Below are 13,461 nucleotides of genomic sequence, written 5' to 3'. Positions count from 1 at the left end.
ATTGCAATTCCCAATCCTAATTAAAAAACCTGTTTTCTTCAGTGTTCTCTTGGTTGGTCTTCTTTGACATGATGGGCTGTTAAGCAGACAGAATTAAAAAATACTGTCGAGCTGTGCAACTATTCACAAATTCCACTTCAAACAGGCACCGTTGTCAAAACCAAAACAGTGTACAGGTTGGTGTACTCAACCCCTATAAACGCTTACCAGCCAGCCTCGTGTGGTAGTGGCACCAGTCAGGTGGGGGAAGTTAGAACTAAATCATGAGTGTAGCATCCGTCATTTTAGCCCTTATGGTTTACCAATGTTCTAATTGTGCCGGTCATTCTGGGAGGATTATTTGAAACTTATTCTTTAGTATTTTAAATACATTCATTTAAAAAATAAAAAATACAAAAGATGAACAAAAGTGTATTGATAAAAATAAAAGGATTTGTTCTGTAAAATTTGGATCAGTCAGAAGGCCACACTTAAGGACCTAGAAGGCCACATGTGGCCTTAAGGCCAAAGGTTCCCCACCCCTGGAGATACCTGAAATCTGAATTTTTGACTTAGTGAAAGAGCTTAAGGAATCCATAGTGAATGCAGGAGAAATAGATGTGCAGGGCAAAGGTGATCCAATAAAAGAATAGTTACGTCTTAAACGTAGAGGGCCCAGCAAATATAAAAAATATTTTTAATGATATAATAGAAAAGTTCCTTGAAATGCAAAAGAACTACACCGCAAAATCAAAATAGCATACTGTATTGCAGGAAAAACTAATGGAGAATGATCAACATGGAGATATATTCTGATTGTTACTGACTTTCAAGCTGAAGAAAGAATACTGCAGACATGCAAGTCACCTAAAAAGAGGAAAACTAGGACTGGCATTAGGTGGTGGAGGGGAGGTGGGAGGAAGTACAAATAATGTTCTCACTCTTCACAGCAGGGAGCCAACGAATAGTCTCTAAAATTGAAATATGCAGTCTAAAACAAATACCCATTCCAACTTACAATGATTTTCATATTTTCCCCCCTTAAGCTTAAAGGTATCTCAGGAAATAAAATATCTTAGAGGGAAGAAACATTTACACAAATTCAGCAAAGCCTTCAGTGTAACTTCCTTCTGTCAATGTCTCTCCCTCCCTTCCCAGTCTGTCCCTGCCTCTCACCACTTGTCAGTGAAGAGATGTTTGGAATATCATTCACTTAATGTTTAAACAGGTCATCTCTGGGCGTTAGTTTCACTTCTTTATTCTTTTGTACACTCCTGTAATTCTCTGGAATGCACATTTATAGAATGATAAAGCCAATTATTCTTTCAAAAAAGAGGAGAAAGGCTGTGACTTCTCATTCTTTCATTTTATGACAGTAAAATGAGTGACCTTCCTAACAACGCTACTTTTATGAGCGACCTTCCTAAGAACCTTTATTTAAAAATAACCTTGATTAAAAAAACATTTTAAAAAATGAATTGGCAAAGCATATAGAATACCTAGAATAAAGCAAAATAAGGAGCGCTGAGAGGTCAGCAAGTATCACAACCAGCTTTGCTCTGCCCTGCCGGTCTCTGCAGACTGTGAAAAACCTGAGTTCTGCTTTGAAGTCTGCATGAGGTATGAGTGATACGAAGGAAAATCCAAGAGGAACTTTAAAAAAAGATCCAGCACTAAAGGAAGAAAGAGAAATAAACCTTACAACACAGAAGGAGATAGCAAAACAACTTGCCTGTCTTGACTGTGGCACTTGAAGGAAAGAAATAAAAATCTCATTTAAGTTTATAATGATAAGCCAACCTTCACTAACTCAGGCTTCTGGTCCAAATAACACTAGTAACTGCCTGGGTGATTCAGAAACATCACAAGAAGAGATTTTAATTTAAAGTGGTCTCATCTAGGTAGAACAAGACTGATAGATACAAACATAGCTTTCTGGAGGAAATAAATCTGAACTGAAGATTCAATGAAATCCCACAGACCAAGTTTCAAGGAAAACAATCAGTTCACATTCAAAGATCACAAAAGATATATCGAAAACAAGGTACCATAAGAGCAGAAAAAAGATCAACAAACACTTCAGGTACTGACATCATCAAGCAAAGAATATAAAAGAGATGCTTAAAAATATTAGCAGGGCACCAGATGTGGTGGTTTATGCCTGTAATCCCAGCACTTTGGGAGGTCACGGCAGGAAGAATGCTGAGGTCAAGAGTTCAAGACCAGCCTGAACAACACAGCAAGACCCTGTCTCGACAAAACTTAGAAAAAAATAAAATTAGCTGAGTGTGGTGGCATGCACCTGTAGTCCCAGCTACTCAGGAGGCTGTGGCAGGAGGATCACTTGAGCTCAAGAGTTTGAGGTTGCTGTGAGCTATTAAGATGCCACTGCACTCTAGCCTGGACAAAAGAGAGAAACCCTGTCTCAAAAAAAATGCAAAAAACTAGCAAGGGATTTAGAAAAGAATGAAAGAGACTTTCTGTAATGAAAAAATGCAATAGGTTGGATTAAAACTCAATGGACAGAGGCAATACTAACCTGAGTTGAGAAGAGAAATAAATTGGAAGAAAATCTGAATAAGCTACCAAAAATATAATCCAGACAAAGAAATGAAATAGATAGAAAAGAACTTAAGACACATGGAAAAGAAACCAAAAAAATTTAACTTATGTTAAACTGGAATTTCAGTAGATAAGAGAGAAAACAGCAAACGGGAAATATTCAAGAAAATAATGAGAAATTTTCAGAATTGTTGAAACATAATTCCCAGATTTAAAAAGGGCAGTACATTTACATTCTATGTAACTGATATTTTCTAACATTCTCCAGATAACGATATGGCCAACCTTTGAATTACTATTAGTTTTCTTTTAAATTATTACGGCTTAATCTTTTTTCCCCCTTTTACCCCCTTTACATTAGGATGCAAACTTACTTCATTTGTTTAGGTCCCAGTTTTTTTTTCAACTAACAAAAACAAATCTAGAATTCTCTTAAAGAAGTGTTAGGGAAGAGTAGAGATTAATCTTAATGCTCGGTAACTCAGGAATTTTACTGAATGATCTTAAATTAAGTTACTTATCTTAGTTGGTTTTAAGAAGAATTTGTTCTACAGAAACCACAAGAGACCAAAGTGCAATTCAAACAAGTCTGTGGGCCTCATGTCCTACTAACCTCCATTTCCTGCCTTAACCATTCTTCTAATTCTGTATTCTTTCGAGCATGATGAGCTATTAGATCTGATCCTCCAATGATGCGTGGAAGTTTTCCTGCTCCAGGAAATGTGATCTGTTAAATAATAAAAGCAGTGAGGTTCAACATATTAACAAATTAAGATGACTAGTTTTTAAAAAGCTTAAAAAGCAAAAATAATAAATCATGCATAATCTAAGTGCCAGAGATGTTTATATCCCACAAAAGTGAGAGAGAGGTTAACTCTGTGCTAGATCCATCTGTTTTTTGCCCTTTTCTTTTCTAGCTATTACTATTTCAGATTTGGACATGTCATTGGGATTTATAAACTAAAAAACAATTTAGGATTTTAAATTTAAAGTTTTTATTAAAAAATGACCTTAGTTTATCATTTAACTCATGTTGAATATACACTGTGATTTAAAGCATTATATTTTGTTCTAAAGATCTCAAATTTTAAGCCCTTTCTAGTATTGATGGAAATTTAAATCTTTTCAAAATTTCTCAGTTTATAGATCTCTAGCAGGATATGTTGGATGTGAACAATTTGTACTTTTAATTAACATTTTAATTATTTACAAAGAGATACTTTAAAAAAGAAAATTCTATGCAAAAATACTTATCAAACACATTGCTAATATTGTATTTAGGAAGTAATAAATCCTTAATATTTATGGGACATGATTTTAAAATTCCAATATATGAAGTGGTAAGGAAATTTTAAATTGTTTTTCATCATTAAGCAGTATTTTAAAAGTACAAAAAGAGCCATGTCATGGATTTGGAGATTTAAGGAAAACTCAAGACAAATTCCTTCATTAGAGGCAATCTAGTCAAACATCTTTCTATAAAAATTTTAGTTTGAATTTCTTCTATAGTTTCAAAACGAATTTCTTGGTTAAGGATATCAGTATTTTTATGGGTTTTAAATCTTTCTAAACCACTTTCCAGAAGTTTGTACTACTTTATACTTCCTCAGAGCTATTTTTATACCACTTCTGTGCCAATAGTGAATTGAATATTATAGTTTTTTTCTTTGGTAACTTAACTAATAAAAAAGTCCTTTGCATTTTGATTTCTTTCACAATGAGATTTTGTAACACAATATTAAACATGAAGTAAACACGCAGTAAGAATGCCCTTGTGCTACACAATATGAGCCACAGCTGTGGGGTGGGAAAAAGTGGCGTTAAACAAAAAGGTATATCATGGTGCCATGCAAGTAGGAGATGTTTCCATCTTCCTCCCTAAGTAGAAGAAATTCTTCTCATCAAACGGAGTTCAGAACCCTTTAGATAACTGTCATAGTAGGTAGAAAACTAATTTAATTGAGAAATGTTAATAGTAAATGCCCACAATGGAGAGGAAAAGCTATACCACCTCACAGTCATGGCAAGAATTGTACAGATCACGTTATAGAGGGAAGCAGTTTTCTACAAAAATTACTTGTGAAATAATTATGGTACTCTGATCAAATACATAAGCAAATGCTGGCAGCTAGAAGTAGGTCTGGAACAAGAAGCAAATATCTCTGAACAGGCAACAAAAGAATATAGACTGGATCAGAAATAGTCTTTTAACCATACTAATAAAATAAGTATCAGTTCCTTAATGAGGGGAAACTCAGGTCTGATGGTAATACTCAGTGTACATATTTTTATTTTGTTTTCATTATTGTATATGCTGTTATTTTACCAAATTTTTATCTTCATAAAGTCCTGAGCTAAAGAACCCCTTCAAGTCACTGTAGATCAATATTAGAATGACAAGAAGGACCCTGTCATTACAGATAATGCCACCTGCTTAAGGTGGAGAAAACCAGGTAAACAACGACCTGTAAAGAACTGTCTTGATGAAATCTGTTTCATTCTAGGGGTCCCATATATTCATCAACTGTCAACTGTCAGTTCACATCCTTCCTAGATTAATTTTTTCAACTGTTTTAAGCAGAAGAAATAGCATCAGTTTTCAATGTAAACTTTTTTATTATTGTTCAGTATCAACAGTATTTCTAAGAACATTTCAGACACTGCCCTCTTGTGATACAGTTAAAGAAATACCTACCTTTTTGAATTTCTTGAAATTCTTTAGTTGGCCATAATCATTATTTACAACAACAGATGGATTTCTGGAAGTAGAGTTTTTCACCACCAGTGATCTAAATTCAGTTAATAACACTTTGCTTGGAATCATCTCACTATTGTCCTGAAGATCATCATTGTTCTTAAATGGGGTTAAAATGTAGAGAAACGGAAAGTTACTTGTCATTTAGGGGTCTACAGAAGAAAGTTCAAATACTTGAAAAAATAGCAAAAATGGTTTATTTCTAGTACCTGAACTTTTATTTGGAATCAACTTTTACCTATTTCAAAACCAGAAAATTACTTATTCAAATGTCCTATAACTTTGGAAACATTTATAACATACTCATCTGTGACAGAAGGCTAAAACCACACAGTATTTTTAACTTAGTAGCCTATTCTAATAAATACCATCTCAATAAACAATTTATCTCCAGGTATATATATTTTAACATGAAATCTCAACACTGATTCTTTTCATTAAACTTGTACACTGAGATTATTATATATTTTGTTCTACAGGTCCTCATCTACTATATTTAAGCTTCCTTGGATTCTCAATAGTTTGTATTTTTTATAATTTTTGACACCTCAAAAAAATCAATCATTAATTCTCGACACACTATCTCATTAACTGACAAGCCATGTTAAGTTTAAGATTAATAGTCATTAAATCAGTCTGAAGATTCTTCCTATTATAATTCAAATGCTGGATGAGATTTTTTTTTTGCTTTATGCTATTTACTATTAACTATCTAGTCAGTTACAGATCAACAGTGTTACAGCTGTTTAAGATGGACCATCTTGGTTCTTTTAACTGTTAATTCATATGGAAATTGCTAACAGGTCTAAGATAAAGTCAGGAATAAAAAATGGGGAAAATCAAAAGAAAAGGTTCATCTGATAATGACAGTATGTAATCAGGACATCTATTAAATAACAATAGCCTAAAACTTTTATTTATTTATTTTTAAAAACAGTCCCTTGCTATGTTGCCCTGGCTTACCACGAACTCCTGGGCTCCAGTGATCCTCCGGCCTCAGCCCCCCAAGTAACTGGGATCACAGGCGTGAGGCCATGCCAGGATCATTAAACTTTAAGAGTTTACAGATATTTCACATTCATTACTCTATTTGATATAAACAACCACCCTGCTGGAAAAGCATCAACCTCATTTTATTAATATAAATAAAGTACTTGAGGTTGATAAATGTGAAAATGACTTGCTCAAGGTCACATATCTATGGAGTAGACGGAAGGGAATTATACCCTGGCTTTTCTCTATACTCTTTTTACTGTGTTATGGTTATAATATGATCTATCCATTTATCTATTTACAAAACAAAATTATAGAAAGAGAAATCATCCTAAGGATGTAAAAAGACAAAAACTGATTGAAATGATTATCCTTCTAAGTCAAATCCTTACAAAACTTAAATAAGTAATTTCCTCACAGATACTTCTTCTTTCATTGACCATAGTGATTCTTTCTTGAGCTCACATTTCTTCTCACATTTCTCTCCAATTTCATTTTCTTGCTAAAGAAATGAAATAAAAAGAATTGTTCATAGGAGTTACAAAATGGTACCTTTCTTTCACTTCCTGGCCTTTTGGCTAAATAAAGTCAAGTATAAAATAATACTTGTCTAAAAACCTTACAGACATTCATGCTCTGACCCAGTCATTTTAATTTCAAGTATCTTTCCTAAATAAATTATGAGATGAAAATAAAAATAAATGTAGAAAGAAATATTGCAGTGTAAAAGAATTAGAAATAATCCAAATTCATATAAATTACATACTTAGAGAATACTTAACAATATAGGAAATGACCTAGTATGAATAAATTTAAAAATGGCTACAAAATTACATTAACAGTTAATTCGAAGTCTTCAAAATAAGATTTTTAAAAAATAGCAAAATATTAACTTATGGTTGTCTGTAGATGGTAGGATTATCAACAAATAGTCCATATCCTTCACTTTCCACATTTCTATATGATCATGTGTTACTTTAACAACAAAAAAATTTTTTTTTTTTTTTTTTTTTTTTTTTTTTTTTTTTTTTGAGACAGAGTCTCACTCTGTTGCCCAGGCTAGAGTGAGTGCCGTGGCGTCAGCCTAGCTCACAGCAACCTCAAACTCCTGAGCTCAAGCGATCCTCCTGTCTCAGCCTCCCGAGTAGCTGGGACTACAGGCATGAGCCACCATGCCTGGCTAATTTTTTCTATATATATTTTTAGCTGTCCATATAATTTCTTTCTATTTTTAGTAGAGATGGGGTCTCGCTCTTGCTCAGGCTGGTCTCGAACTCCTGAGCTCAAACGATCCGCCCACCTCGGCCTCCCAGAGTGCTAGGATTACAGGCGTGAGCCACCACGCCCGGCCTTACAAAAAAATTTTATAAGAGAATTCTGTCTAAATTTTGTTTAGAATGGAATCTTAAATCATCCTTAATTGTTCAAAATATTTGTCTGCAATAAAAGTGGAGACTGCCTTATATATAGTCATAGTACCTTTCATATTAACATACCCAGATCATGTCTTAGACAAAACTGTATTACATAAACAGCATCCTAATACTTTCATTAAAAACTATAATCACCTTGGGGGCATATTATTTTACATCAAATGTTCAATGATACAGCAATAAAAATTTAAAAAAGGAAGTTGTAAAGAAAGGGCAGAAAAACAAATGTACTTTGTGCTTATTTAGGGAATACAGGGAATTAATGTTTTTATTTATCAACAGTCAAGAATAAATATGTTATAAAGTTGAGTTTCTGAGAAAGTCCCTTAGAGACTGGGGAGGAATTCAGCTGGAAAGGCCTTTACCCTGTGCCCTCCTGACCATGTTCTTCTCTGGAAAGTAGACTTGATGGCCAGAGGTACCATCTCATACAGCAAAAAGACAGACACCTAGGAAATGATTATCATGGAAAGCAGCTTTGATTACCTACTTCTAGTCTTCTTTCTAGGAGAAAATCCCCAAAACTCTATCTTATTCAAGCCACTGATTTCAGAATTTTTAAAGCCAACAAAGGAATTCTTAACTATCATAATGAGGGAACTTTTTCTGGGAAGAAAATCAGATGTATTCAATCAGGATCTCTGGGGCTTTGGCCCGGGAAATCAGATTTTTAAAACGCTCACCAGCTGACTCTGATGCAGCTGATCCACAGGAGGGCATTTAGGATTCACTCGTAAGAAGTAACAAGTAATAAGGATTCCCTTCTCTGTATGAATATGCCAATATATAGGCCAAAGAGACATATACTGTTTTTCCAGTAGGCATTATAGATTTGCATAGTCCTTGATACAGACTAAGTTCTCGATGCTAAGCAAATTGACTACAACTTCTAATCACTTAATCTTTAATCCTTTCACTTATTCCTGTCCTTATCCTGTAGATGATATAGAAGGAGATGATCACAGCCATGAACAGTGGAGCTAACAGATCCATGTGGGAGATCAGAATATAAATTTTCATTTCATCAGGTATGTGCTCTCATCTAATACATAAAACAGGATACATAAAACAGGAAATAATCTGAAGAGTTTTCACAGACAAAAGACAAATTATCAACATTTATGAAAATGGGACAGGATATTAAAGATCTAAATGCAAATAAAAATTCCTAGTGGTTATATGTTCTACTCTAAAAATTGATTCAGTAAATATTTTGTTTTACTAACTTCCTTTATCTTTCGTTTCTGTGCCTCCTCTTTATTCTATTAAAGCATATCACATACTTACATCATAGCCAAATGTTTTTTATCATAGTACAGCCTAATCTGGAAATCTACTAAAACAATCATGTGTAATAGTTTTATTTGTTGTCCTTTGTTTTATACTATTGAAAAATCACTGTATTTTTAACATTTACTTTATTGACCAACAAATTCTCATACTTAATGCTTGTGTTGAAGACATTAATGGATGCTTATATTATAAATATAAAATCTAAAGTACTTTTGAACATTTTAAGTTTCTATTTGTAATACTTCTCAGAGAGTAAAAATGTTACTTACAGATATTTTGTTACTTTCTGGTATCACTTCATCATTACAAGCGTCACTTGTTTCTATATCCATCCTTGGCCTTTTTCTAACATTGACATCTTCCTCTTGTTTTTGAACTTGCACTTCAATTTTTAACTCTGGTTTTGTGTCTTTGAATAACTCTTCCAATACATCATCTTCTATAGCCAAATCATCAATTTCTTTTCTTTTATTTGATCTTAGCTTTTCTGTAGAAAGAGCTATATTGGCAGAATTTTTCATATTGGAATTTAAATCTGCATCTGTAAATAAGTTATCTGATTTTTCATCCACAGATTCATTCTGAGATAGATACTGCTCCTTATTTTTCCATACTGAAGGTGCAGTAGGCTGTGTTTGTTCTAAAAGAGAACAAGACATCTCTATTCTTGCTGATTTGCATGAAGACATTTCTTGATTTTCTTCATCTCTTTCCCTGAGATTTAAAAAAGAGAAGAAAACAAAACCAGACAATGAACACAACTAAGTAATCTTTTAGTTTGGCAATATTCATAATTCCCACCATTTAATTCACAGTGTACTCTGGATTTTATTATTTAACAATATCACTGGAATCAACAAATAGACATTTGAAAACAGTGTATAATTCACATACATTCTGCTGTTTTCACAGAACTGATGGACCCTGTGGCTACAGCAGTATGGTAAGCTCTATCTTCTCTGTGGTGAAGAAGCAATAGTTGATAAAGCAATTGTACGAAAAGGTAGAAAAATGCAAAAACACAAAGGAACTGTTGTCCAGAGACAGCAGCTTACTTTACAGTGCAGGAAACTTGTGGGCAGGGAAGAATTACCTTGGGAATATAATCTGATGGGCTAATGAGAGATGGATTCAAGATAATAAGTCAGAGTGGCTAAGTCTAGAACTTGGTATTGACTGTATACTGCAAACACTATGTGAATATATCACCAGAAGTTTTTTATAAACTATTTTATCATTCACTCAGTAAGTACTCTACACTTTATGCAAATTGTACTAAGGCCCATAGAGGATATAAATACTTGGATCTCTGTTCTCCAGAAATTTACTAGATTCATGCTGAATTGGAACAGTCAAAGTGGTATTTTATTAACACTAATTTAATGTCAGGGTACTGGAAAAACAAACCAATCAAGACGTTCCTGTAATAATTTAGGTGGTTTAGTTAGAGATTCAACCACAGAGCTGGCAATAGATGGAAAGGGAGGGATTGAAAAGACACTGAAAATAAGAATCAACAATATTGATTTGGGAAGGCAGAGGAGAAAAAGAATCAAAGATTATATAACAAGGTAAACTACTAAACACATTCAGTGAGAGGACAGAAAAGGTCTGTAGATCTCTCATTTGGGATAACAGCAAGAAATTCCTGTAGAAAAGCAGAAGTGAAGCTTAAAGGTGAAGTTAGGGCCAAATATATTGTTAATCATTTGTAATAAAGTTACAAAACCTGAAAGTGGAGCATACAGAGTATAAAGATCAGTAGGAGAAAGAAAAGAAGTCCTCAAAGAGGCCACACAGACAAGATAGGGCACTCTCACAAACACTTTGAGGAGAACACAAGGACAGCTGAATGTTTCCAAAAGGCCACTAGAACTGGCAATTGTGTCAATAGTTAATTTCAAGGATGTCATTTCAAGATGAAAGACTGTTAAGCGATAGTTCATGGAGAAATGGGAAAAATAACAATAATCTTTCTTGAGAAGTTTAATTAATAGTGAGTGTAAAAGCAAAAGGGAGTAGCTGGAGGAAGAAACCAAGTTAAGGGAATGTTTTCAAAAAATAAAGGTGACGCCAGGTGACGTGGGTCAATTCTGTAATCCTAGCACTTTGGGAGGCTGAGTAGGGCGGATTGCTTGAGATCAGGAGTATGAGTCCAGCCTGAGCAAGATAACGGGACCACATCACCACAAAAAAGAAAATTAACTGGGCGTGGAGGCTGTAGTGAGCTATGATGATGCCACTGCCCTCATCCTGGGCAACAGAACAAGATCCTGTCTCCCACAAAACAAAAACAACCATGAGAGTGAGTTTTAGAAATAAGAAAACTAGGATGATGAACATATTAAAGTTATTAGAAATTGAGAAAAAAAATTGACAGAGTATGGTCCTAGAGGGATTAAGAGAGGTGATCAAGAGAAATAAGCAGAAAGGTGATTTTGGAATTCAGATGTGAGTAAGTTTTTCTTCAAGAGAAGTGCAGCAAATAAAACAACAGATAAGCTAAGGTGTAGAAGAAGAAAGATGGAGAATCTGTCTTACGTCGTAGTGAAAAAGGAAATTAGGACATTTCTGAGAAGAAATGAGATCAAAGGGCCATAGCTTTCCGTAGAAGCAGAACGTACTAAAGACAATATCATTCTACAATAGTATAAGAAATTAATATTTTTTTCAGAGACATAAGAGAGATTAAATAAAAACATACCTTTTTTTGGTAGATGGTTGAAAGTAGTTTTTGATGGAGTTGGTCTGCCGCTGCTGGGAAGCTCGAACTCTACTTTTATTGATACCTGAGAATTTAGTTGGTGAAAGCTGATAGTTTGGGATGTTCACCTTAACCTGAGTATTTGATACTATGATATTATTATTATTAGAGCTTGTTTTGGGAGGTTCCTTTATGGTGGATGTTTCTTGTGAAAGCATTCTGCGGTTTTGTTGCATTCTGGAGCTTTTTATTTCTTTTGGCTTTTCACTCAAATCCATACTGTAGGAAAAGAAAAGAATGCAAGGTAAACAATCAAGTTTACAGCAACTTTTAACCAGAGATAAGGATCTTTAAATGGTTCTAATGAAATATAACTTTAGAAGATAATTATCTTTAGATAATAAGTCAGTGAATATATTTTACCATCCCAAGAAAGTAGCTCCTTTGTCATCTAAACCTGCAGTTCCCAACCCCTGGGCTGTGGACCAGTACTGGTCCGTGGCCTGTTAGGAACTGGGCCGCACAGCAGGAGGTGAGCAGCACGTAAGCGAAGCTTCATCTGTATTTACAGCTGCTCCCTATTGCTTGCATAAACACATAAGCTCCTTCTCCAGTCAGATCAGTGGTGCATTAGATTGTCATAGGAGCATGAACCCTATTGTAAACTGCACGTTCCAGGAACCTAGGTTGTGCTCCTTATGAGAATCTAATGCCTGATGATCTGAGGTGGAGCTGGGCAGTGATGCTAGCACTGGGGAGCGGCTGCAAATACAGATTATCATTAGCAGAGAGGTTTGACTGCAAAATAAATGTAATGTGTTTGAATCATCCTGAAACCATCTTCTCCACCTTGGACCATGGAAAAATTGTCTTCCATGAAACTGGTCCCTGGTGCCAAAAAGGTTGAGGATCACTGATCTAAGCATCCTGAAGAAGAATAATATATCATTTTAATTCATCCCCTGCAACACATATTGTAAGGATGTAACAATTTCCAAACACATAGAGAATATCAATCAACCTAGTATCCTATTATAAATTAAACTAGGTGATAATCCCACGTAATTTTTGTTTTGTTTAAAATTTTAAAATTATTTCCATGTAAAAATGCTATAATAAAAATGGAAAATCCGCATAATTGCCTATCATTCTATTAACACATACAATGGGGTATTTAGGTTACTTTGGATGAATTGATATAGTTATATTGCAGCCAGATGGCAGTTTCTAGAATAGAACTCGAGACTACCAGAAAAATATTTTAAACACACATACATAGAATTTTACAAAGTATGATTATATTAAAAACCGCCTTTGCTATTTTTATTTCACAAAAAAGAGGTAAAGCTGTTGTTCAAGCAACTTCCAAAACACTAACAGTTTCTGTTTAAAAAGTTAAATCTGGTCTCAATATAAAACACAGGTACAGTAAAAATAAAAGTAAATGTGGTCTAATATAGTGATATTTTAAATACTTTATTATAGAATATTTAAAATAAAAATATTTAAATGAAAAAGACCACAGAATACAAGAGTTAACCCTTTCCATTCAAAAAAACAAAACAAAAAACCCAAAACCCCTCTTCTAATAAGAGAACCTCTGAAAAACTATCTTTATGGACAAATATTAAGTATTTAGATAGCAGGATAGATACATATAAAGTATCTCCAAAATCATACATAATATCCAAATATAGTCAACATCATACAGTACAAATACATTTATTTTAAACTTATATCCC

The 13,461-nt window shown here is 34.0% G+C and overlaps 1 protein-coding gene across 4 annotated transcripts in view; it reads right to left on the bottom strand.

Annotated features, from left to right (window-relative positions):
* Positions 1–13,461, bottom strand: part of NBN (nibrin) — a 43,118-nt gene that overhangs the window by 7,260 nt on the left and 22,397 nt on the right. For 3 of the 4 annotated variants that reach the window (XM_069466251.1, XM_069466252.1, XM_069466254.1), the window contains exons 10-14: positions 11,720–11,998; positions 9,285–9,729; positions 6,708–6,791; positions 5,237–5,395; positions 3,155–3,268 (exon numbers count right to left, since the gene is read on the bottom strand). In XM_069466251.1, the coding sequence (XP_069322352.1) occupies positions 3,155–3,268; positions 5,237–5,395; positions 6,708–6,791; positions 9,285–9,729; positions 11,720–11,998 (1,081 nt within the window). The remainder of the gene's footprint in view (positions 1–3,154; positions 3,269–5,236; positions 5,396–6,707; positions 6,792–9,284; positions 9,730–11,719; positions 11,999–13,461) is intronic. The other variant, XM_069466253.1, reaches the window with a different exon arrangement.

Source organism: Eulemur rufifrons, chromosome 3, assembly GCF_041146395.1.
Source record: "Eulemur rufifrons isolate Redbay chromosome 3, OSU_ERuf_1, whole genome shotgun sequence".
NCBI lineage: Eukaryota > Metazoa > Chordata > Mammalia > Primates > Lemuridae > Eulemur > Eulemur rufifrons.
Note: the sequence above shows the minus strand (reverse complement) of the source record. Positions and strands in the feature narration are given on the sequence as shown.